A 26,047-nucleotide genomic window follows, 5' to 3' on the forward strand; every position below is an offset into this window, starting at 1 on the left:
GGATCATTAGAGTTATCTTGGATACTCTTCTTATTCAACATCGTCATCACAGATTCTCTCTGGGCATCCTAGTTCCAGTTAGCACATCCCTATTACTTCTGGGATTAGTATTGCTGCTGCTTTCTTCTATTTGAACAAGTAGTGGATCACATATTTCTCCCACACGTTCTGGTAGAGCAGTTATAACAAAATTGCGGAGGTCTATACCACCTTTAAACATGTCATCTGTCGGCCTCTTGCCAGTTAACATCTCCAACAACAGTATTCCGTAGCTATACACGTCGCCAAATGTTGACACTTCGCCTCCCATTCCATACTCTTTAAGTTATATGCACAAAAACATAGCTTTGTTCTTATATGTGACTTCAAAAAACTCATGCTATATAAAAACCATAGTGCAAGCACAAATAAAATATATATAAAACAAAATTTACCAGGGGGAGTATAGCCTATAGTTCCTTTTATGACATTGGAACTATTTTCGTGCAAAGGAGATGGGCAAGAAGCATCTAAACAGAAATCACCAACACAAGAAGTCATGTCACTGTCTAACAAAATGTTGCTGGGCTTTATATCACAATGAACTATTGGCATGTGGGAGCGGTTGTGCAAATAATCCAGAGCAACATCGCTAGCAATGTTAACTCTTTGAGTGAGGTTCAGGTTCTTTGGCAGATTGGCTCGCCTTTCTACTCTTTGACCTGATATGTGCAGCCACTCATCTAGGCTTCCATTCACCATGAACTCATACACCAGGGCTTTGAAATCATTTCCTTGAAAATCAATGCTTGAACAAGCAGTCAGTAGCTTGACAAGATTTCGATGCCTAATGCTTTTCAAGGCTTCACATTCAGATATGAAACTTTTAGAAGCTCTTGAAGTTTGAAGATTGAGTACTTTCACCGCAACATCTCTTTCTTCATGCTCATTGAGAACTCCCTTGTACACCGACCCGAAACTTCCAACACCAATCAGATTCGAAGCAAAGAACCCAGCAGTTGCTTTGAGGAGATCTCCATGGGACAGTTTCAAGAGTGAAACCCCCAGTGATGATCCTGAAGTTGACTTAAGCGCTCTAGCCTTTCTTGATCAATAAAGAAGGGCAAGTAACAACACCAAGACCACGCTGACAACCCCACAGGAAACTGAGATGATTAAGTTCAGCTTAGGAGATAACCCGCGCTTAGATTGCTTGGAGATGCATTTAGGCAATCTTAAGTGAGGTATACCTCCACAAAGCCGTGTGTTTCCCACAACAGATATCGCACTTGCATTCTTAAAAACTCCTTGGATTGGTACTGCACCTTCAAAATCGTTAAATGAAAGGTTCAAATTCTGCAAGAAGGGAAAACTCCCCAAGTAGTTGTGAATTATGCCAGACAAGTTGTTGCTAGAGAGGTCAAAATCTTCAATTCCTCTCAAAGAGCTCAAGGATTTAGGAATTGTCCCCTGCAATAAATTTTCTCTCAGAGACAGAGTCGTCAAACTTGTGCAACTCCCTAAGCTTTGTGGAATCTCACCAGATAACTTGTTTTCAGAAACATCCAAGAAAACAAGATGTTGTAAGTTACCTACTTCCATGGGAATGGATTCAGTAAGTTGGTACCTAGATAGATCCAAGTAAACAGGTAAATTGAAGACTTGTTTTGGAATTGGACCACTAAGATTGTTGTGGGAAAGATCCAAATCTAACATATACCTGCAGTCTCCGAGACTTTGTGGTATGCTTCCATTTGACTTGTTTGAGTTGAGACTCAATTGGCTTAATGAAGTTAGATTTCCTAGAGATGATGAAACATTACCTGACAGTTCATTGACTTGTAGATCTAGGCCATAAAGCTTATTCAGTTTACATATTGAACTCGGTATAGTGCCTGCCAATAAATTTGCATAAAAGCTTAGTCTCTCCAAGTTGATAAGATTTCCAACCCCGATGGGAATGCTTCCGTGTATCTGATTCTCATATAAATATATTTGCCTGAGCTTTGTTGATAGATTGCTGACAGATTCAGGCATCACTCCTCCAAAATTATTGAAGCCGATAGATAAAACTTCTAAATTGGTGCAATTAACCAGGGAAGAGATGAAATCCGAGTCACCTTCCTCATTATTTCCAAGATTGTTCTTAAAAAGTGAAAACCGATACAAATTTGACAGGCGTGCCAGACTAGGCACTTTGCCAGTAAACTTATTGGATGAGATAGAAAATACTAAAAGGTATGAGGTATTGGAGATTGAACCCGGTACGAGTCCAGTAAATTGGTTGGAATCGACAATAAAGGTTTGGAGGTTTGGAAATATAGTGTGGCCCAAGCCAGGAGGAAGAGTTCCATGAAGGTTGTTTTGAAACATATAAATGACTTTAATTGATGAGAGGTTGTATATGGAGGGAGGGTGACTTTAATTGATGAGAGGTTGTATATGGAGGGAGGGATGGTACCATTCAAGTTATTTAAAGCCAATGAAAAATGCATTAAGCTTTTCAACTGGCCAAGGCTATTTGGAATGCCTCCATGCAGATTATTTCCAAATACAGCCACCAAGGAGAAGAAAGATTCCCAAAAGAAGGTGGGATTATCCCATAAAAATTGTTCTTGCCAAAATCAAGTACCTGAAGCTTGGAGAATGAGGCGATTTCAGTTGGAAGTTCGCCACTAAGAGTGTTGCCATATAAGTAAAGGTATTGGAGGTTAGAGCAACGTGATACGTTGAATGGAATATGACCACTGAAGCAGTTGTTACCAAGGAATAGTCTTTCCAAGCGGAATAAACGACCAATTTGTGTTGGGATGGTGTGGCTGAAGCTATTGTTCTGGAGGTATAAAGCCCTCAGAAAGCTCAAGTTTCCAATATGGGGAGATAGGTGGCCGGTCAGCCTGCTTGATCGGAGGTCGAGCACTGTAACCCTCTGGTGTCTGCGGCCACAAGTGATGCTTGGCCAATGACACAAGTGGAGGGATTCATTCCAAGAGCCAAGGATGCCTATCGACCTCATTTCCCGCTAAACGGGAGGAGGAGGCAGAGCTAAAAAGAAAGAGAAGAAAGAGTGGTTGAATGAAAATAAACCAAATGCTAATATGAATACTTGAGAACTCCATTTCAGCTAGGCTGCAAAATGAAGCTCTGGATGTTTATGTAGCTGTTAGTTGACGCAAAGAATGGAGTCAATTTCAGGGTCCGAATTGGGTTTCTGGAGGAAAATTGGATCACAGCCTTGTTAGATTAAGACTAGGGAATTAATAGCCGCAATGTTAGATTAAGACTAGGGAATTAATAGCCCGAATTCAGAGAATGGAGAAGGTAGGGTCTCAAATTCTGGTTGTTTTTTATTGAACCGATAGTTCTGTATAGCAATTTAATTTTGACTCTTTTGTGCAATTTAGTTGAAAGTTGTTGGTTTTGATTTGGCTTGATCTTTCTGTTGCTGAGAAATTGAGTGGAAGTTGTTGTTTTGATTTCGGTAGGTTTCAAGAATTGCATGCTTAGTGATCAGTAGTCGTCTTTCTGATATCAAATCTTTATGAATTCGAATCGAAAAAAAGATTGGTGATTGTTGTCAAATTGTAGTTAGACTATCAGAAAGTGATTTTCTGTTTGCATTGAAGGTGGTGGGAGAAATAAATGGTTGAATTCTGTGAGGTTGTAAGGGAGTTATAATAATCCGAGCTTTTGTGACATTCAGGTAGAATGCGATTCATCTCGAGAAGGAGAAGAGAGAAAAGGAGTTGTCGGTTCAAATAATTGAGGAAGCAGATGAATTCAAGGTGGGATTCTACCAGAAGAGGAAGATCACTACTGAAAATAACAAGGCTGCTAACAGGGAAAGGGAGAAGGTTAGACCAAATTAGCTTTCCATAAAATTATGATCGGCACGGCACAATATTTTGTTTCAATGAGCTCTTCTAGTAATGTCGATTTCTTACTTTACTGCCTCAATTTTAAGTTTTTGGTTGGAATGCATATGATGATTCTTTGGGCTGATGCTTATGGTTTCGTTCTTGGATTGCTGATTCATTCAATAATAGAATAGTTGATCGAAATAAGCTTTGAAGAAGAGCCAAAAATTGTTGTCACGTATCTCCCCACATCCACTCAGCTTGGTTATTCATAAATATTTACAAGATCGTAACTTTTATTCTCTTTGCTGGGATTGAACTTTTGTGAATTCAACAAAGTATCCGTAGAAAGCGAACCACGAAAGGCTGTTCAGTACGTAACCAGATTTCTAACATTACAAATATCATGAATTACAACACCACCAGCATTTCGGTACACGTTACGTGAAGCAGAGGCACAATTCCTGTCAGGTCTCTCAGAAAATTGGTTTTCTTTTGACTGTCAAGATGGTTGAAACCGAAGATGAAAAAATCATGTGGTAGATTATGTTGTGCCTTGGCCCGTTCGTTAGTGCGGAACCGAGATTCAGATTACAACCTCACCAAAATCACACACAGTTGAACAAAATAAAATACAAGAAATAAAGACATCGAGAAATTTACGAGGTTCGGCAAAAAACTGCCTACGTTCTCGGAGAGATATTGCTCTTCACTATGAGAAAAACAGTACAAGTTACACATGAGTTAAATCGACATAACTCAATCCCATAACCCTTGTACACCCACTCACAGAATTTTCCCAAGAGCCTCACTCTACCCCAAGAGTTCTTTCACAAGAGATCTTTCACTCTAGCTCTCTTGATTTCTCTCACCCATGCCCATGGTAGAGCCAAATGCTCACACCATCTCTTTTGGATGCTTTCCTTCTCTCATCCGTATCCTTGTTTTGCCAAATGCTCTCTTTTTATGCTTTTCTTAATCCAAGCCTTCTCCCACAAAACATGGCTTTGAAAAAGTCACAAAACATGGCTTTGAAAAAACCACAAAACATGGCTTTGAAAAAGCCACAAAACATGGAGCAATTTAAGCCATAAAACAAGCCACAAAACAAGGAAACATTTGGCCATTATCCAACAATCTCCACCTTGGCCAAATTGTACCAAAGTCCATTGGCCTTACGTACCAGCATGCACACTCTGAATCCACCTCGTTGGTCCTGTTCCGATTCAGTTACTGCCAATGCATGTGCAGCTGCTGCAAGCTAAAAATCACCATTTAGCTTCAGACAGGATCTCAACACATCCTCGTCTCCTCCAGTAGGTTTTCCTCCTCTTCATTGTCTGTAACCTGGAAACTCGTCAGCGCGCCTATTTCCAGCAACAACCCATCGAGCCAGACAAAATTCTCACACTTCCTCCTACCTCAGGACCTTCTCATCACCTATGAATCCCATAGCTCCACCTGCTGCAAAACCCCTGCAACACTTGAGACTAAACATCACCAGGAGAAGTGTTGCTTCGAGTACCTAGAGGGCATACTCAAAGTCTTCCACCACAAACTTGCTAACCCAGCCTTGCACCCGTAGCACTGTGGACTCTTGCCTCCGGAACAGGATCTGAACCTGCTGTCTCTCTCAGATCCTCTTTCCAATTTTCTTCCACGATTTCAACCTTGAATAGCTTAAGCAGTCTTGTGCCCACCATCATCCATGGTCTCTTTTGTGTATCATTCCACACCAAAGAAGCTTGCACCTGCTCCAAACTTACTGTTTCTTTCCTTGCAGTAAAGTTTCACAAGGTTCTCGTACAAATCTGAAAGTGAGATAAGAAAAAAGAGGCCTTTGTCTTCTTCCTCAACATCAACTTTCGCAGTTGATCCAAGCATCCCTAAACACGGCTTCCATTTCTTCAGGCTTCCATTACTCTCCTTTACCAAGAGCAAAACCGCCTCTTCCTTTAAACTGCTCAACTGAAAATTCCATGGTGAACAACAAATCTGGACCTCCAACGAACCAAAGCCCCTAACGATGCTCTGATACCAATTGTTGTGCCTTGGCCCGTTCGTTAGTGCGGAACCGAGATTCAGATTACAACCTCACCAAAATCACACACAGTTGAACAAAATAAAATACAAGAAATAAAGACACCGAGAAATTTACGAGGTTCGGCAAAAAACTGTCTACGTCCTCGGAGAGATTCACTATGAGAAAAACAGTACAAGTTACACATGAGTTAAATCGACATAACCCAATCCCATAACCCTTGTACACCCACTCACAGAATTTTCCCAAGAGCCTCACTCTACCCCAAGAGTTCTTTCACAAGAGATCTTTCACTCTAGCTCTCTTGATTTCTCTCACCCATGCCCATGGTAGAGCCAAATGCTCACACCATCTCTTTTGGATGCTTTCCTTCTCTCATCTGTATCCTTGTTTTGCCAAATGCTCTCTTTTTATGCTTTTCTTAATCCAAGCCTTCTCCCACAAAACATGGCTTTGAAAAAGCCACAAAACATGGTTTTGAAAAAACCACAAAACATGGCTTTGAAAAAGCCACAAAACATGGAACAATTTAAGCCACAAAACAAGGAAACATTTGGCCATTATCCAACAGATTAGAGATGCAGTTTATGTGGAATGACGGCAGCTCCCCCAAAACATTACCTACAGCGCTCCCAGAAGTACACATTCAACTTACCAAAGATGAGAGGCTAATATGATCTCTGGTTTTTCAACGAAGTATCCGTAGAAAGCGAGCCACGAAAAGCTGTTCGGTACATAACCAGATTTCTTAACGTTACAAATATCATGAATTACAACACCACCAGCATATCGGTGCACTTTACGTGAAGCACAGAGGCACAATTCCTGTCAGGTCTATCAGAAAATTGGTTTTCTTTTGACTGTCAAGATGATTGAAACCGAAGATGAAAAAATCATGTGGTAGATTAGAGATGCAATTTATGTGGAATGATGGCAGCTCCCCCAAAACATTACCTACCGCGCACACTGGCAGGAGATCGACCACCTCTCTCACTGCCATTATCTTCTACTTCACTCCCGTCTAAACAAAGGCCATTGTTGTTTACACTAACTTCGGAGCTAGCATTACTGCTAGTGGCAAGAGGAGAATCTGAAACACTAATTGTTCTGCTTCGTGCAGGCCCCGATCTCACACTGTACATGGAGGATGCAGGAATATTTGTCATCAACGGTCTTAAATTACCTGGAATAGATCGCCTTATATCCTGCAACCAACACCGAATCAAGAAAAAATTATGTTCAACAAACTTGTATCAAATATTTTCTCTAGATTAAAAGTAAATTTTGACTGCTTATCAAGCACACTGGGAGGGAATGAGGGAAAGCTATCTTCTACAACAGAGAATATGAGATACTTCCACAGAAATAGCATGCGCAACTTTGCAACGAACGGGCATTCTAGTCTCAATTCGCATGGGAATGTACACCGACTTGTAAGATGGAAAGATATGCTTACCATGTGGCGTATAGCCATACCAAGGGATTTCTTTGAGAGTGATCTACCAAAGCCTGAGCTGTCTGGGGATGAAGCTGACTTCCCGGAGTGGTTACCATGAGGAGAATGTTTGTCCTCTTGCGTCGGTGGTGCCAGTTTCCGCATATTTATTACCCTCTCGACCATTTTTGTTCCCATTAAAACAGGGCTCACATTGTCATTAACTTTAGAATGTCCACGACTGAATGCAGGAACAGAGCTCCCACTTGTATGACTAATGCCATTGGGAGCCCGTCCTCTTGAAGGAGAGCATGATAGCCGTCTTGGTCTTACATTGGGACCAGGCTCAATGGAAGATGATCGAGAACTGGGTGCTCCAGGCCTATCTCTAGTGGCTGAAAGTGGTCTGTCAGGAAGTATGGGGTTGAGGATCTTGAAGGTCTAGATCCTGGACCCCCAGACGATGAAGGCCTCCGGGTCGCAGAATTTGAAGAACTCAGCCCAGGGGAAGAAGTTGATTGTCTAGACACTAAGCTGGTCCTAGCAGCAGGCTCCGGCTGGGGGTTTGCTAACTATGATCACAATGAAGAAATGGCTAAGTAATACTACATGAAACTCAAGCACAATTAGAATTTAGAACTCAAAAGCGAGAAACTGAAACCACCACGAAATTTACCCTTTTATAAAGACTGATAAACGAGAGAAGCAGCATCTTCTACGAATTACAACATTCTAAACTCAATAGTTGTTGAATCTAGTAGTTAGATGCTAGATATGTAAATTTCTCTTAAATGCACTTTCTAAGTTAAGCAACGTAAAGTTTGAGACATGAGAATGAATGTCAATAGTTCAGATGTCCATATAACTACCAATTAAGCGTTATATACCAAGGATATCTTTTGCAACTTTTCTGCTTTAAAAAGGACTAAAGATGGATGCTAACTTCCAAAGTCTTAAACTCCCCTTCACACACTACAAATTGGGTAAATGACAAAAAACTACCAACTATTGGTGTCACGACACTTTCATACCTCATCTTTTAAAATTGACAATGTCATACTTCATCTTACGAATTTGTACCAATGTCAGACCTCCGTAGTTTTTATGTTACATTATTTGTTAAGTGCTAACGTGGCTAGAGACGGGGACCACTCACTAATCCAACTAGATTAAAATATAATTAAATATATTTTTAATAATTAAATATTCAAAAATTAAAAATAAATTATTTTTTATATAAATTTGTGGGACAAGTGTGGGACCCACTATGTTGTGTTGTAACCCAGCCAATTCTATTTTCTTCCCCTTTTTCTTTCTTCTTTTCCTATTCCCCCGTTAACACTCTAGGGGGGTGTTTGTTTTCTCTCACTAAAGTTCACTGGACTGGACTAGACTAAAGATTAGTCCACTCCCATGTTTGTTTCCTGGCTGGACTAGTTTTAATGGGATTAGCCAGGACTCGCTTTCACTAACGACCTCACTAGCCGTTCTTAGCGTGTCCCCTTGAAAACCATCGGACTAGCTAAGAATTTCTTCGTCCTGCTTGAATCACCTCCCTGACGTCGATTTCGACGGCACAAGCTTTGGGTGAGGCTTCATCTCCGATGATGACCTCGTTGATTGGGTCATCTCCGCCATCTTCTTATCTTTCGCTGTTTCGTTATTGTCTTGGTTGTGGCTTTGAAGCTACTGATTTTGGCTTTGCCTTCGGCTTACCTCCTCATTGACTGGGTCATCTCCACCATGACTGCTTCGCAATTTTAGTAAATCGATTTTTGTTCTGGGTTTTTGGGTTTTTTTCCTGGGATTTGTAGGTTTAATTGGTTACTAGAAGGCTTACCTTTCTTTTTGGAATCTCTGAAGGCTTGGCGAATGGTTAACCAACAAATTCTCTTAATTAAACAAGAAAAGTAAGATATTGATGCATAGTTTGATAGAGAGAAAATGATGGAGAAGAGAAACGGGGAAGGGTAAGAGAAGGAAGGGGAAAGAAAATTTGTTTGGGTCCATTCATTTCCATACTTCAGTGCCCTTTAATTACTACTTTTTGTTTAATTTTTAAGGCAAAAGTGAACTAAAAATGGCAAAAAAAATATAGTCTGTGACTTAGTCTGACACTGCACCAAACGCTTCACTAAGCTAGTCCAACTTAGTCTAGTCTAAGCCAGTCCAGCTTAGTCCCTGAAGCTAGTCTAATCTGAGACTGTCCGGTGGAACAAACGTGCCCTAGAACTCTCTCTCTTCTTTCATTTTCTGCAACCTTTCTCTCTCTCTAAGCTCTTAACTCTCTCACTCTCTATCTCTCTAAGCTCCAAGAAGTAAACCACCTCATTTCCTCTCTAATTCGACCAAACCAACTTCCAAAAGTCTGAACGTTGAACTTTTGGGACAGGGAACTCACATGTGGCGTTGCACATTGCATCGAGGCACCCCGTGTGCTTTGCCATTAATGCCGAGGGATTGAGCTCTCTCGAACTCCAACTCAGCTTCTGGTGTGGAGCTCTGGCAAGCTTCCACCTCTACAAATCCTTCCCCACCCGTCCCCCCCAACCTACCTCCACCACCCTTTCTCTCTCTCTCCTCTCTCTTCTCTCTCCCTGCAACCTACATCTCTAAAATCCCAAAACCCAGAAACCATTCCCACCCATCCCCCACCCCCCCCCCAACCTTCCTCCACCACTCACCCTCTTTGATGCCAAGGAGGCCAACGATGGCTTCACCCGCAGCTCTTCGAGCTGGTCCCTGTTCATGTACAAAAAAAAAAAAAAAACCAATTCATCTTCCCCACCGGAGCCCACTCCCAAATTAGACACACCCCTTCTCCCCACCCGAGCCCACCCCCAAATCAGAGAAACTCCTTCTCTCTCTCTAATCCCTAGCCTCAAATCAGAGACACTCCATCTCTCTCTAATCCCTGCACCTTCTGGATAGGAAGGGTGAGGTCAAAGTCAAACATGGCCCGCCTTCTCGAGATTTGGGAGGTTTGATGAGATTTTGGGTTTTGAGATTTGTAATGGGTTTTGGGATTTTGGAGATGCATGTTGCCTGGAGAAAGACAAGGAGAGTGAGAGGAGAAAGAGAGGGTGGGTGGTGGAGGAAGGTTGGGGGGGCGACGGGAGGGAAGGGTTTATGGGTTTTGGGATTTTAGGGATGCAGGTTACAGGGAGAGAGAAGAGAGAGAGATAAAGATGAGAGAGAGGGTGGTGGAGGTAGGTTAGGAGGACGGGTGGGGAAGGATTGTAGAGGTGAATCACACAATTTTATATAAAAATAATAATTTATTTTTAATTTTTGAATATTTAATTATTAAAAATATATTTAATTATATTTTAATCCAGTTGGTGAGTGGTCCCGTTTCTAGCCACGTCAGCACTTAACAGATAAAGTAACAGAAAAACTAACGAAAGTATGACATTGGCACAAATTCGTAAGATGAGGTATGACATTGTCAATTTTAAAAGATAAGATATGAAAGTGTCGTGACACCAATAGTTAAGGTAGTTTTATGTAATTTACCTAATAAATTTTTTAACTAATTTTAAATATTAAAATTTTTTAACTAATTTTTTAATCCAGTTGTGTTAGGAAATGTATCCTCGCGTTAAGTTACATTAGTATTTAACAAAAAAATTAACATAAAAACTGACGAAGGTCTGACATTACAACAAATTTGTTAGATGAGATATAATATTATAATTTTAAAAATATGAGATATGAGATTGTGTTTTGATTTATAATTGAGGTAGTTTTTTTCTAATTTATCCCATTAATTTATATTTTGAACTGAACCACGTAGACATTAATTTAATTGATAACTTCCACATAAGTATTTTTATATTTCGTAATGGACCCAGTAGACATTAATTTTAAGGAAAACTAATTAAAAAGGCTTAAAAACTTTAAGTTTTAATGATAAGGACAAAATAAAGAGTAAAGTGAATAGTACTAGAATTGACTTTTTAGTGTAAAAATGTGATTTTTCGTTAAAATGAACAGTACCGCGGGCTTTTCGTTAAAACTCCTTTAATTTTATTGTGTTTGATAAGTTGGTTTACAAGTTGACGGAATTGGACTGTTAGGTAATTAGGTGTAAGATTAGAATTTAATTAAGGGAATTGTTATTAGCATTCCAAATTTCTCATTCTACACTTCAAACTTTCTATATTTAGAAAGAAAAATATATTTGTGAGAAGTGTAGAATAAGATTTTTTGAATTCCAATAACACTTCCCTTTAATGAATCATAATTAAGTTTACATGCCCAAAAAGAGAGATTAGGATCCTAGAATTCAGAGAATTAATTAATTGTGTCCGTTCATCGTACATCGTGTGGTCAAAAATTATTTTAAATTTTTTATTTAAAATTAAATATAAACAGTACTTAATGAAAATTGATCGCACAATATACGATAAACAAACATAATTAACTAATCATGTCTATCTTAACAAAGAAAATTCGGAAAGGATTCTCATTCCATACAAAGGAGAGGGTCGTTGTAATTCCAGTCATGACCTTGTATACGTTCCCATGAGTATGATGTGACACCTAAAAACAGCATCATGTATTCCATGGCCATTAAGATAACAAATAGAAGAAAAATGGAATATGACTTTCCTTTTCTACTCCTCCTGTCCATGTACTTATGACTTTTTCTTGCACTGTATGTTTTTTAGATTAAGATTCTCTTCCTTTCTTTTTCCATCTCTTTTTATCTTCTTCTTTTATATTTTTTATTTTTTTTATAAAAAATTAATACAAGATATTGACGTAGTTTAACTGTGATCATTCAAATAAGAGGAGAGAAAATCATATTCTCTGCCTTTTATTTATGAATCGAAGCAAGACTAAATAGTTTAAATTGTCAGAGGACTAAACGAATTATATTCATTAACTTTGTAAAGTTTTGGTGTCATTAAATTTTGGGTTAATCTTAGTTTACTAATATGAAGTTTCTTGATTTTCAACATTTAATACATAAAGTTTTTTATCCCAGAGTGGTACATAAAGTCATAATTTTTTGATACTTTCATACATCTGTTAAGTTTGTTGTTAAATCAGTCGTTAAATGGTGACGTAACGCTCACGTGAACAGTGAATAGGCGCCATGTGTCATAGGGGCCCACATAAATATTTAAAATTAAAAAAAAAAAAAAAAAAGGTTTCTGGGCTCAACCCCCGAACCCCCTCCCTCCCTTCTCTCCTCTCCCAAACCCTCAATTCCATCTCCGCCGCTATCGCCAGCTTCCCTTTCTGCTCGCTCTCCTGCCCCTACAGACTCACCCTTGAACTTCCCTGCTGCCGCCACCTCCTCCAGCTTCGAAATCACGCTGCTCGCCGATCGCTTTGTTGCGAATCGCAGCTCCTCATTCTCCTCCCGCTTCTTCTCTCTCTAAAGTTCTGTGCTTTTCATTTTTTTGTTAGATGGAAAGGGAGAGGGGGACGAAGAGAAAGTGGCCCAGAGCATCTCTAAATGAGATATTAAATTTTAAACTAACTTATGTACCAATTTGATATTTTATACGATATTTTGTTCCACTCGATATGTTAAGTAATAATGTTATTTAATAAATTTTTTATTTTTTTGTTAAGTTCAATGATTAAGCAACCAATCAAATATTTTAAAAAATATAACAATATTTATTATATATTATTTTAATTTATTAAAATATCATTTAATAAATTTGACATATGCTGGCAAATTTAACAGTAAAAAGGTTTTGCCATTAAATGAAGCGTCACTTAAGAAATTGAATGTTCGGTTGGAGAGAGTTTGCTACTATTTTTTACTGTTGTATGCTTACATGGCAATTTTAACATTCTCTTTGCAAATGCTCTCAGATCGAAATCTCCTTTTTTTCAACCTGATGACGATCTAAGCTTCCTGAATGGTGTTTGCAAAAGCACCCACTCTGTTGTTTCTTTGTATAATTTTAGATATACATTTTTAGTTTTCAGCTGCTTTGCTGTTTTTTCATAGCGTGAATTTTCCTTCTGCTGAATGATTCAATCTGCTGGGGATGATGCTTTGAGGAGGAGAGGTGAAATCAGGATGTAGGTCTGAGGTAAAATTGTTATATTTTTTTCTGGGTAAATTGAATTTTCTAAATTCAGATAGTTTTTTTTTTTTTTTTTGGTGATTTGGTGAATTGGGTATTCAAATTGACCATCAAGTTCAGGTAAATTTTTGGGTTTTATGGCTTCAATGTTTGGGTTTATGGGTTTGTGCGTTGTTTCCTCATTGCAAATTGTCGACTGTACAATAATGTTTTCAGGTTCTTTTCTTTGCTGATTGGTTTGTTGGGAAATTAGATTTGTGTGTGTGTGGGTGGGTTGCGTTCAGCGTCTCCGTCTGCTTCGACCTGATCTTCTCGCTCGGCTCGTCGAACTCCTGCTCCTGTTTCGTCAGTACTCGGGTTCGGGTCGAGAAGCTTCGTCACGAGTCTCCGGGCCTCAGACGAGAACCACGGTGGGCATTTGAAATCTCCTCTGTAAATCTTCCGGTACATGGCCACGAGCAACGTGATTTCGAAGCTGGAGGGGCAGGAGAGCGGGCGGAAGGGGAAGCTGGCGATAACGGCGGAGATGGAATTGAGGGTTTGGGAGAGGAGAGAAGGGAGGGAGGGGGTCAGGGGTTGAGCCCAGAAACCCTTTTTTATTTTATTTTTTTTTTATATTTTTAATATTTGTATGGGTCCCTACGACACGAGATGCCTGGTCATTTGTCTACGTGAACGCCACTTCATAACTTAACGGCTGATTTAACAACAAACTTAACGAATATATGAAAGTGTTCAAAATTTTTATGACTTTATGTACCACTCTGGGATGAAAAAAACTTTATGTATTAAATATTGAAAACTAAAAAACTTCAAGGTAGTAAACTGAGATTAATCCTTAATTTTTAAATCTTCTTTTATTATGGTTCATCATTTTGTATGATTGATCATGCATGTTTTTCATTGTGTGATCTAATTACTATTTTTACTATAAAAATTCTTTGCCTTTTTTGTGTGCTCTAAATATATGTTTGCAAGATTCAAACGATTTATTATTCGGAACCGTCGACCTACATGAACAGAAGTGGAATTGTTGTGAACCAAACAATACGGTTTTAAAAATAAATTTAGGTGGAACAGCACCAAATCGAACCGTTGATATTTTCAGATTCTGGTTCCAATTTGAGGGTGGAACAGGGCTAAACCGAATTGTGCCCACCCTTAGAGGTAGTTTGGTAGATGAGGAGAAATTTTCGGAATGCTGGTAATATGGTTTGGTGATACATTAAATCTCATAATACAATTAATTGGAAACTTTAAAAAAAAATCAACAAACTATATTATGACACTTGATCTTGGTACACTGAAACCAATGAGTGTGTCATATTAGCATTTTGTCATCACGTGTCCCGAATTTTTGTGTGTAACTAGAGTAAATCCGCACGTTAACGAGCGAGATACCAGTTGTAAGAATAAACTCTTGTATGACTTCACAAACTTGAACACGGAGATATTTATCTGATTCTCAACATTCATCAGCTTAATTGTCTTAAGCTTATAATTAACGTATCACATTTTCTTAACAGTAAAACTGCGTAGCAGCAACTATCATTAAGCTTCTGATTTTCGCGGTCTCTCTTGACGAATTTCTACACCGATAAACGCATTTTGTATGTGAATGCAGATCCCTGGTGGCATCCTGCATTTTCATTCTATCTTTTGGTTATTCTTCTGAGCATGCGAGTCCAATCTCCCGGACTGGAAGTATGCACTTCCTCACAAATGGATTCGTTTCACTTGTGTTCGCGTCGTTCATGTTTTTATCTGCCGCCTCAGTTTCGCCATTGATGTAGTTTGCTTCCTTTCCTTTTGCTGCAGGCACATTCTCTTCAACAACGGCGAGGAGAGCATGATCCACAATCTGCATTGTTCTTTTATGGAGATTGAAACTGTCTTTGAACATTTCTTTGGTTGGTCTTCTTTCCGTGAACATTCCTAACACTAGGATCCCATAACTGTTTATGTCCCTTGTCTTGATGCTTCACCGCCAATTGTATACTCTGTAATTCGTGAAACAATCAAGTTTGTAAGTTCTCTGTGGATTAGATACAAACTAGCAAGGAATGTCCCGTGCGATGTTGCGGGATTGAAAACCGTATGAAGATTTGTATATAGTACTATTTATATACGAAGGATAATACTTTGATGTGTATTACATACTATTTCATGTCTCTGTCATGTCTTCAGCTGCGAGTAATGCCTTGCCACTGGCAGTAGTGGAGGGAACCATTCCAGGAGCTAAGGATACCGAGTGTGTCGTTGGCGATTTCAGATTTGAAGGCAAGCAAGGACAACCTATCCACCTCAGTTCCTACTAGACGCGAGGAAGAGAAGGCAAAGCTAAAACGGAAGAGCAGTTGCATGAAAATAAACCATATTCTAATAATAATCTGGATGCTTGGGATTGGGAACTCCATTTAGGCAAAGCTATATAAATGCATGCAATATTTGTAGCTCTTGACATTAATTAAGGGAACTAGAAGTAAGGTATTTACAATTATTGGTGGTAGGTAATTTCTAAGTGTTGACACTGACAGCCATTTGTTCGTGCTGCATGCGTGGAAGAAGAAAAACAAAAGAGAGTGGCAAGTGTCAGCCTACTCAATTGGACTTGATGCCAGGTGAATTTAGGATTCTAACATTCAGTGGTGCTTAAATTATAGTTGATCTATCTGAATATGGTTGGAACTATCCAAATTAAAGTCAAACTATTTGGAATAGAGTTGTCCAAACTAATTGATAATTTTCGCCTATAATATTGTTTCATACTTCAAATTCCGTCGCTACACTCTTCTCCTCCACCATATGTCCAAACTTGGATGATCCTCAGAGGTCCTCACAACTACTTATCTGGGCTTATGGGTGGTCATGTGACCACCCAGGTCCCTTAATGCATTTACCACTACTTGGTGCGTTTGGCAATTAAGTTGATGCAAAGACTCAAAAAGAAATCATGAATAATTTTTGGTGTCCATTATTTCGAGAGGCACTCAGACACTTATACAACCAGGTGACGTTACATGACGCACATTTATGGAATGGTTGGACTAATTTTTAAACACATACAAACATTTAATGAAATTGTGATGTCACTAAAACTATGTAGTGGTTAGAACTTGCAAGAGAGAATTTCTGCATGATGGAGGCTGCATTAGCTGAAAGACACAACTGATTAGTGTTACGATTGGGTAGTTTGAAAGACAATTGAATATTTTACAGAAGAAAGTGTGGGAGCAATTTAAGAAAATATAAAAATTCTATTAAATTCTAATGATAATAAGGATCATGAAGTCACAACCAAATATATTCTACAATAACAGTGTGTAAATAATAAATATAAACAAAAAAAAAAAAGTAAGAAAGACTGACAAATTTGGAGACCGAACAAACTTTAGTAATGCAGAATATTAAAACCGACAGAACACCAAACTTAAATAGACATCCAAGCAAGCACAAAGATGATCTTACAAAGATCATTCACAAATCATACAATAAAACCAACTGCAAAAAGATTAAATCCACTTCACTCGTTCCACTCCACGCAAACTACTGTTCAAGTTCCATGGGAGTTGAAATGATGATGACAGGCTCACTCGGCATTCTGATTCCAGTTAGCACGTCCCTCATTAGACTCAGTTCAGCGACCACATTGCTCATGTCCTTTCGCTCTCTCGGCATTGCTACGGAACAAGAAACTCCTATTCTTGCAATGGAAGTCAAGCACTCCACAACCCTTTGTCTTTGACCATTTGGGTCATGATTGGGATTAGTACTGCTGCCGCTTTCTTCTATTTGAACAAGTCTTGGATCACATATTTCTCCCACATGTTCTGGTAGAGCCATCATAACAAAATTATGCATGTCCATACCACCTTTAAACATGTTATCTATTGGCCTCTTGCCAGTTAACATCTCCAACAACAGCATTCCGTAGCTATACACGTCGCCATATGTTGACACCTCGCCTCCCATTCCATACTCTTAAGTTATATGCACAAAAACATAGCTTTGTTCTTATGTGTGACTTCAAAAAAACTCATGCTATATACAAAACCATAGTGCAAGCACAAATAAAAATATATACAAAAGAAAATTTACCTGGGGGAGTATAGCCTATGGTGCCGTTTATGACATTGGAACTGCTATCGTGCAAAGGAGATGGGCAAGAAGCATCCCGGATGTACCTTGCTAAACCGAAATCACCAACACAAGCAGTCATGTCACCATCTAACAAAATGTTGCTGGGCTTTATATCACAATGAACTATTGGCATGTGGCAGCGATTGTGCAAATAATCCAGAGCACATGCTACATCGATGGCAATGTTAACTCTTTGAGTGAGATTCAGATTCTTTAGCAGATTGGCTGGCCTATCTACTCCTTGAGCTGATATGTGCAGCCACTCATCTAGGCTTCCTTTCACCATGAACTCATACACCAAGGCTTTGAAATCGTTTCCTTGAAAATCAATGCTTGAACAAGCAGTCAGTAGCTTGACAAGATTTCGATGCCTAATGCTTTTCAAGGTTTCACATTCAGACATGAAACTTTTAGAAGCTCTTGAAGTTTGAAGATTGAGTACTTTCACCGCAACAATTCTTTCTTCATGCTCATTGAGAACTCCTTTGTACACGGACCCGAAGCTTCCAGAACCAATCAGATTCAAAGCAGAGAACCCATCAGTTGCTTTGAGGAGATCTCCATAGGACAATTTCAAGAGTGAAACCCCCAGTGATGATCCTGAAGTTGACTTAAGCGCTCTAGCCTTTCTTGATCGATAAAGAAGCACAAGTACCAACACCAAGACCAAGCCGACAACCCCACAAGAAACTGAGATAATTAAGTTCAGCTTAGGAGATAACCCATGCGTAGATTGCTTGGAGATGCATTTAGGCAATCTTAAGTGAGGTATACCTCCACAAAGCCGTGTGTTTCCCACAACAGATACCGCACTTGCATTCTTAAAAACTCCTTGGATTGGTACTGCACCTTCAAAATCGTTAAATGAAAGGTTCAAATTCTGCAAGAAGGGGAAACTCCCCAAGTAGTTGGGAATTATGCCAGACAAGTTGTTGCGAGAGAGGTCAAAATCTTCAATTCCTCTCAAAGAGCTCAAGGATTTAGGAATTGTCCCCTGCAATAAATTTTCTTTTAGAGACAGAATCGCCAAACTTGTGCAACTCCCTAAGCTTTGTGGAATCTCACCAGATAACTTGTTTTCAGAAACATCCAAGAAAACAAGATGCTGTAAGTTACCAACTTCCATGGGAATGGATTCAGTAAGTTGGTTTCCAGATAGATTCAAGTAAACAGGTAAATTGAAGACTTGTTTTGGAATTGGACCGCTAAGATTGTTGTGGGAAAGATCCAAATCTAACATAAACCTGCAGTCTTCGAGACTTTGTGGTATGCTTCCATTTAACTTGTTTGACTGGAGATACAAATTGCTTAATGAAGTGAGATTTCCTAGAGATGCTGGAACATTACCTGACAATTCATTCGAACCTAGAAATAGGCCATAAAGCTTATTCAGTTTACCTATTGAACTCGGTATAGTGCCTGCCAATAAATTTGTAGAAAAGCCCAGTCTCTCCAAGTTGATGAGATTTCCAACCCCGACGGGAATGTTTCCGCGTATTTGATTGTCATGAAAATTTATTTCCCTGAGCTTTGTTGAGAGATTGCTGATAGATTCGGGCAGCACTCCTCCAAAATAATTGAGGCCGACAGATAAAACTTCTAAATTGGTGCAATTAACTAGAGAAGAGATGAAATCCAAGTCACCTTCCTCATTATTTCCAAGATTGTTCTCTTGAAGTTCAAGCCGATACAAACTTGACAGGCGTGCCAAACTAGGCACTTTCCCAATAAAGTTATTGGATGAGATAGAAAATACTGAAAGGTTTGAGGCATTGGAGATTGAAGCTGGTACTAGTCCAGTGAATTGGTTGGTATGGAAAACAACGGCTTCGAGGTTTGGAAATATAGTGTGGCCCAAGCCAGGAGGAAGAGTTCCATGAAGGTTGTTTTGAAACATAGAAATGACTTCAATTGACGAGAGGTTGTACATGGAGGGAGGGATGGTACCATTCAAATAATTTGCAGCCAGTGAAAAAAACACTAAGCTTTTCAACTGGCCAAGGCTATTTGGAATACCACCATGCAGATTATTTTTTTCCACAGATAACATCCGAAGACAAGAAAGATTCCCAAAAGAAGGTGGGATTTTCCCACAAAAATTGTTCTTGGCAAAATTAAGTTTCTGAAGCTTGGACAATGAGGCAATTTCAGTTGGAAGTTCGCCACTAAGAGTGTTGCCATATAAGCCAAGGTATTGGAGGTTAGAGCAACGTGATATGTTGAATGGAATATGACCGCCGAAGGAGTTGTTATGAAGGACTAGTATTTCCAAGCGGAACAAACGACCAATTTCTGGAGGGATGGTGTGGCTCAAGCTATTGTTCGGGAGGCATAAAACCCTCAGAAAGCTCAAGTTTCCAATGTGGGGAGATAGGTGGCCTGCCAGCCCGCTTGATTGGAGGTCGAGCACTGTAACCCTTTGGTGTCTGCGGCCACAAGTAATGCCTGGCCAATGACAGAAGTGGAGGGATTCATTCCAAGAGCTAAGGATGCCGAGGGTATCGGTCACGACTTCAGCTTTGAAGGCAAGCAAGGAAAGCCTATCCACCTCATTCCCTGCTAATCGCGAGGAGGAGGTAGAGCAAAAAAGAAAGAGAAGAAAGAGTGGTTGGATGAAAATAAACCAAATGCTAATATGAATACTTGAGAACTCCATTGTAGCGAGGCTGCAAAAGGAAACTCTGGATATTTAACCTTAGGTAATAGTAAGTTGACGCAAAGAAAGGAGTCAATTTTAGCGTCCAAATTGGGGTTTCTGCGTGCATGCCGTGGTTGACGAGTTGGGGAACACAACATATAGCTTTTGTACTCGCTATAATTCTTAATTCAAAAATGCTACTCTTATCAAATTTTTCATACAATTTTGTTTCAATAAACTCTGTCAAAAATGCTTATCTTACCACATTTGTATTATCTCTTTAATAGAGATGAGACCTACATGTGTTGATGGACCAACTTCTATTAAAAAAGTGGTAGAAATAATAATACAAATATGTGATAAGTGTTGTACTACTCGAGTAACTTACACGTTGGTTCTTGACGGAAAAAAAAAAAAGATTGACGTTTTACATTAGAATTATCATAAAAAGCAGAAAGTAAAACGTAGAGACCCACTAGCTAGTTTTCTACCGTATTGGAAGGTTCATACAAAGTAGGTAAGACTAGAAAAAGTGCAAAGTAGGTAAGACTAGAAAAAGTGACCAGGCATTGCCGCGGGTCTTTAAAATATTTAGGAAATATATATAAAGAAAACAGAGGTATCTTATGCTGTGAGTTTCAAAGTTGTATAGAACATGTCAGATTTGTAAATATATATATATATATATATATATATATAATAGCGATACTATTTACATGCATGTGAAATGTAAGAAGGAAATTAGTCCTTTTGTTCTGAATCAAGATCACTAATTCCAAAATACAATTTCAAGAACCATTTCCCTACAGTTGAACATCAAGAAGACCACTAATTCTGAAACACACATTAAATTTCTCTCCATGTTAAAAAGCATGTAAGCAGAGAGACAGAGGATGTGGTTTCTATTACCAGTAGGATTAGCTTGTAAAGACTTGTCCACTGTGTTCTAAATATTGGTCTCCACTTTAACCACCTTTGAGAACTTTTCTATATATAATTGCACTGTAAAAATAAATCCATGTTAGAATGCGTTTCTATTCATAACACGTTTAATACATTTTAGTGGACCATATAATATCGTATAATTGATAGCGGTATGTACTTTTGGTAGATAATTTGTAATCAAATTGCAAAATATTGGGATGTCTAGTTCCCGCAGGAGTGTGTTATCCATATCATAGTAGAGAGGGTACTTTTTGATATTTCGTAATTGCCTCACACATCTGTCATAAAAAAAAAATCTTAAACACAAAGATTCATCATTATAGCCTAAATTAACATCGCATTATCATATCGGAAAAGACAAAGGTACTCAAACTCAAGTGTCCCACATGCTGACATCCAACAAACCAATCGAAACAAAAGATGCACAAAAGGGTCTCGAGTTTTGCCAAATACACCACAATGAACATGCTTTAACCAAATGAAGGAATAGACTTACCATCATAGGAAACTCACGCCTCCTCTCTATGAAGCTTTGCTGGCTTTCTTTCCTCTCTATAAAAAAAAAAAAATGTAATACTAAATCCCAAAAGTGAAGAACTGATTGATTCCCACATATTCAACTTTAATAATACACAAAAATTACAAATTTGGTTCCCCTAAATCCCAAAAGGGAGCAGTTTTCACATCCACAAACAAACGCACAAATTCTTATATTTTCGAAAGCCAAGATCGACAAGAACACACAATTCAGATTGGATCTCCACAACAGACAAAAACAAACAGAGAATCTTCATTTCTCAAATTTCAGAGAGAAAATTTAAGATTTTTGGACAAAAATTGGGATGAAAATTATGACTTCCACCAGAAAACCAGATCGATGGTTGAATCCAATCAAAAGAGAGAAGCTTACCCCCGGACTGAAGCACGAAGAGCCTGCTTGATGGTAGATCTAGTTCTACTGCAAGAGAGAATTGGAGAAGCAAACATGAATCAACAAAGAAGCAGTGGATGATTAACTTTAAGAACAACTAATTGCCACTTCAAGCTCCCTAGCTTTTGACGGATCATGATCATACTCATAATGAGCTGACCATGAAACCAAAATCATTACTTTGACAAATAAATATAACCAACAACAAAAACAACTAAAATTTTCAAATGGATTATGCCAAAAATTACCAGTAGAATTACCGAACACCATGATATCGAGTCGGAAAACTGAATTGCAATGCTCCAACGAAGACTCAAGAAGGCCACGGTGTCAAGGAATAAGGTGCAGTGATAGTATTATCCTTATCGAATACAATTATACAACACAAATGTATGTGCTGCACTTGACAGGCATTGTAAACTTGTGAAGCACAGTTTTGCAGGATACGTTTTTAGAAGTCGAGCCTATGCATATGAACGTAAAACGTTAAATACATTTTTCCACCGGTGTCTGAAGCACATTTTAGATACATATTGAGATCTCTATGGCTGACACACGCTTGGAGCTTGTGAAAGTCACATTTTCCATTGATTCAATATCATAAACCACAATTTTATTCAATTAACCAAACCCAAATCAAAAGAACCAAATTTTAGTCAACAACTAATCAAAATAACATCACACAAACCCCAAAAGTTGCACCAATTCCACACAAAAGTTTAAACTTGTACGGCAATTACTACAATCCGAATCAAAATTCCAGTGTTTAACACACAGTGCTTTGGAACTGTGTAAATAATTTAAAATCAGAAAAAGTCCCAATCTTTTTTTAATCTCACAAAATTTAAGCAAAATGTAATCCCTAACAAAGATTTTGGAGAATGGAAAGGCCCAATTCCACCCAATATAGATTAAGATAATTACAAAATAATTCAAATGTAAGCAATTTGATTTGCAGAGCAAAAAACCCTAAAAACAACAGAAAGGAAAACCCAAAATAAAATGAAGAACAAAAATCACTAATCACATAACCAAAATTAATAAAAATGAAAAAATCAATATGCATGAAATACCGAAATAAATAATCAGTGAGGGGGAAGAAATTGATCCCATGTTGGAGCTTTTTCGTTCCAATCCAAATCGAGCAGGAAGGAAGAAGATGAGGAGCAGAAACGGGCTTGAGGGAAGTGAATTAAACTTACGAACCCAATGAAGGCCCACTGAGTCGGGCTAGCCCAACATAAAGCGTGCCGATATTTTTTCTGCGTGAGTTTTGCCTTTGGGAGCATTTCGCTCGGCATTTCGCTCATCGGTGCACTTGACTTGATCATGGCCTCGTTCACTCAGCCCGAAGACGACTCCGTCCCGACCACCGGCTCAACTCGCCCGTTCGACGACGACGGTTACCTGGGCTACGACCCCCGACTCTCCTCCCAGCGATTCGACTCCTTCGTCGACTCCGAGTCGCTCAAGGACTCTGCCACCGATTCCCCAATCTTCCAGGGCTCCACCGTAGACGACGCTTTCGCCACTCAGCCGGCGTCGGAGGCCTTCTCTCCTCCGTCGATCTACGCCGAATCGAACGGCCAGGGCTTTGATGGAGGGTTTGGCGGGTCCGATGATCCGATTTTGCCGCCTCCGTCGGAGATGCTGCCTGAGGAGGGCTTTGCTCTCAGAGAATGGAGGAGGTAGGGATTTGAATTCTGATTGTTTGCGATTGAACCGATAGTTCTGTATAGCAATTAAAATTTGATTCTTTTGTGCAATTTAGTTGAAAGTTGTTGGTTTTGATTTGGCTTGATCTTTCTGTTGCTGAGAAACTGAGTGGAAGTTGTTGTTTTGATTTCGGTAGTTTTCAAGAGTTGCATGCTTAGTGATCAGTAATCGTCTTTCTGATAACAAATTGTTAAATTGATTGTTTATCTAAAAAACTAAAACTTGTTAAAATCTTTATGAATTTCATGATTGTTGTAAAAAAAAAAAGATTGATGATTGTTGTCAAATTGTGGTTATTGACTATCAGAAAGTGATTTTATGTTTGCATTGAAGGTGCTGTTAGAAATAAATGGTTGAATTCTGTGAGGTTGTGAGGGAGTTATAATAATGCGAGCTTTTGTGACATTCAGGCAGAATGCGATTCATCTCGAGGAGAAGGAGAAGAGAGAAAAGGAGTTGTTGGTTCAAATAATTGAGGAAGCAGATGAATTCAAGGTGGGATTCTACCAGAAGAGGAAGATCACTACTGAAAATAACAAGGCTGCTAACAGGGAAAGGGAGAAGGTTTGATCAATTTAGCTTTCCAATAAATATTATCGGCACAATATTTTGTTTCATTGAGCTCTTCTAGCAATAATGGCGATTTCAGACTTTACTGCCTCAATTTTAAGTTTTTGGTTGGAATGCATATGATGATTCTTTGGGCTGATGCTTATAGTTTCGTTCTTGGATTGCTGATTCATTCAATAATTGAATAGTTGATCGAAAAAAGTTTTAACGAAGAGCCACAAATTGTTGTCGCGTATCTCCTCCACATACACTCAGCTTGGTTATTCATAAATATTTACAAGCTCGTAACTTTTATTCTCTTTGCTGGGATTTAACTTTTGTGAATTCAACTAAGTGATGGTCACAACTGTTTAGGATTCTCTACGTAAATCTTAGCTACAATGTGTCCCTATTAGGCTTCTTCGTAAAACAAATTCTACTAATATTGGTCGTGTTAATGGTTTTCTGAATGTCATTTTAGCTAACGATTTTGGAATTGAACTTTGTCACAACTTTACAGTTTCTTCGCCTTTAATATCCATATCAATCTCTCTGGTATATTGTTTTGAATTTGTATTTTGGCTTTTCTCAGCTGTTCCTGGCTAATCAAGAGAAGTTTCATGCTGAGGTAGACAAGAACTACTGGAAGGCAATTGCGGACCTCATTCCCAATGAGGTGCCAGCTATAGAGAAGAAGAGAGGGAAGAAGGATACGGAAAAGAAGCCATCCATTCTCGTTGTCCAAGGTCCAAAGCCTGGAAAGCCAACCGAGCTTTCAAGGATGAGGCAGATACTTTTAAAATTGAAGCATAATACACCTCCCCACCTGAAGCCTTCACCTCCTGCCCCAGCTCCCAGCAAGGATGCAAAACCGAGTACTTCTGCTCCCCCGAAGGCTGCAGTTGTGGCGGCTACCCCCGAGGCTGTAGTAGCTGCTTCGTAATTTGCCTGGCGTGCTTTGTTAGGCTTATTTTGTAGAAACCATGCATTTCCATTACAACATTGTGGAGTTTTCTTGTTTAGTTGAACATTTCGTGATGGGTATATTTGGTTCTTAGATTTTGTGTTTCATATGTACAAATGTGAGTCGGAAGGGAACTAGGACCTCTCCAAATTTTAATATAAATATTTTTTTTTTTTCTGTGTTTCAGAAAATACATAGTAAACTTTATATTTTAGGTTAAATTTTCATCTAATGGTTGAAGTAATCATTTAAATTAGTTTAAATTTTCATCTAATGGTTGAAATAATCATTTTAAGTCGTATATTTTATCCACCTACCTCAAACATGATACTATGAAATGGATTTGACTTTTGGAACGACGAACCTTCAGGACCTTTAGGTGTTAGCAGCTTTAAAGGATGATACTCACTGGGGGATCAAACGACATTGCACGTTCAAAACGTGAAAGTCGTGTTTTTCCAAATGATGCAGAAACTCCAATCGTCCCTCTCCCACTAGCCAGACAACAATCCACCGAGATTAGCGACGGCGAACTCCAATTGTCACTGATAGAGTTTGCCACTGGTCATCATATAGCCTCGGAATCTTATTGTTGGAGATGTTAACATGCAAGAGACAGACGGATGACATGTTATAAAGATGGTATGAATGTCTTGATGGCTACATGAGAAACCTAACTAAAAGGTACAAAAACATATTAATTTGTGATACATGATGATTATAAAAACAGAATCTTATCATATAGATAAATAAATAAATTAACCTGTAATATAGGTTGATTATAAAAATAAAAATA

The 26,047-nt window shown here is 38.8% G+C and overlaps 3 protein-coding genes and 1 pseudogene across 8 annotated transcripts; 1 reads left to right on the plus strand and 3 right to left on the minus strand.

Moving 5' to 3' along the window:
- Positions 1 to 15,800, minus strand: part of LOC148695959 (LRR receptor-like serine/threonine-protein kinase EFR) — a 48,084-nt pseudogene extending 32,284 nt beyond the window's left edge.
- LOC148695960 (uncharacterized) lies at positions 6,466 to 13,818 on the minus strand. The gene is made up of 5 exons (XM_088697180.1): positions 13,672 to 13,818; positions 12,486 to 12,701; positions 9,980 to 10,054; positions 7,334 to 7,753; positions 6,466 to 7,082 (listed from the first exon to the last, which is right to left on the minus strand). The coding sequence occupies exons 1-5, from the start codon at positions 13,816 to 13,818 to the stop codon at positions 6,828 to 6,830; spliced, it is 1,113 nt and encodes a 370-aa protein (XP_088553306.1). The 3' UTR covers positions 6,466 to 6,827.
- Positions 15,801 to 16,605: 805 nt separating the features above from the next.
- LOC137735518 (putative LRR receptor-like serine/threonine-protein kinase At3g47570) lies at positions 16,606 to 23,270 on the minus strand. 6 transcript variants are annotated; one of them, XM_088696697.1, is made up of 6 exons: positions 23,096 to 23,249; positions 22,271 to 22,486; positions 22,002 to 22,049; positions 21,588 to 21,643; positions 17,467 to 18,502; positions 16,606 to 17,348 (listed from the first exon to the last, which is right to left on the minus strand). In XM_088696697.1, the coding sequence occupies exons 2-6, from the start codon at positions 22,290 to 22,292 to the stop codon at positions 16,915 to 16,917; spliced, it is 1,596 nt and encodes a 531-aa protein (XP_088552823.1). In that variant the 5' UTR covers positions 22,293 to 22,486; positions 23,096 to 23,249; the 3' UTR covers positions 16,606 to 16,914. The 6 variants fall into 6 exon arrangements, with proteins under 6 accessions (XP_088552823.1, XP_088552824.1, XP_088552822.1 ...); XM_088696698.1 differs by lacking the exon at positions 23,096 to 23,249 and having other exon boundaries at positions 22,271 to 22,334; positions 22,470 to 22,925; XM_088696696.1 differs by lacking the exon at positions 22,271 to 22,486 and having other exon boundaries at positions 23,096 to 23,270.
- Positions 23,271 to 23,281: 11 nt separating this feature from the next.
- Positions 23,282 to 25,425, plus strand: LOC137735519 (clathrin light chain 2-like). The gene is made up of 3 exons (XM_068474947.2): positions 23,282 to 23,710; positions 24,149 to 24,302; positions 24,880 to 25,425. Exons 1-3 carry the CDS (start codon positions 23,352 to 23,354, stop codon positions 25,228 to 25,230), a joined length of 864 nt encoding a protein of 287 aa, XP_068331048.2. The 5' UTR covers positions 23,282 to 23,351; the 3' UTR covers positions 25,231 to 25,425.
- Positions 25,426 to 26,047: the final 622 nt, after the last annotated feature.

This window comes from Pyrus communis, chromosome 7 (genome assembly GCF_041283825.1).
Source record: "Pyrus communis isolate YQ-2024b chromosome 7, ASM4128382v1, whole genome shotgun sequence".
Classification (NCBI taxonomy): Eukaryota; Viridiplantae; Streptophyta; class Magnoliopsida; order Rosales; family Rosaceae; genus Pyrus; species Pyrus communis.

Bases quoted from the DNA above. Each gene is read 5' to 3' on its own strand.
- LOC148695960 (XM_088697180.1), bottom strand. From the start codon at position 13,818: ATGTACCGGAAGATTTACAGAGGAGATTTCAAATGCCCACCGTGGTTC. The intron at 12,702-13,671 runs GTCGAAGCAGAC...ACAGAACTTTAG, and splicing joins GAGCCGAGCGAGAAGATCAG to AGAGAGAAGAAGCGGGAGGA. The intron at 7,083-7,333 runs GTAAGCATATCT...TGTTGGTTGCAG, and splicing joins GTATGGCTATACGCCACATG to GATATAAGGCGATCTATTCC.
- LOC137735518 (XM_088696694.1), bottom strand. From the start codon at position 20,164: ATGGAGTTCTCAAGTATTCATATTAGCATTTGGTTTATTTTCATCCAA. The intron at 17,349-17,466 runs GTAAATTTTCTT...ATATAACTTAAG, and splicing joins CATAGGCTATACTCCCCCAG to AGTATGGAATGGGAGGCGAG.
- LOC137735519 (XM_068474947.2), top strand. From the start codon at position 23,352: ATGGCCTCGTTCACTCAGCCCGAAGACGACTCCGTCCCGACCACCGGC. The intron at 23,711-24,148 runs GTAGGGATTTGA...TGTGACATTCAG, and splicing joins GCTCTCAGAGAATGGAGGAG to GCAGAATGCGATTCATCTCG. The intron at 24,303-24,879 runs GTTTGATCAATT...GGCTTTTCTCAG, and splicing joins CTAACAGGGAAAGGGAGAAG to CTGTTCCTGGCTAATCAAGA.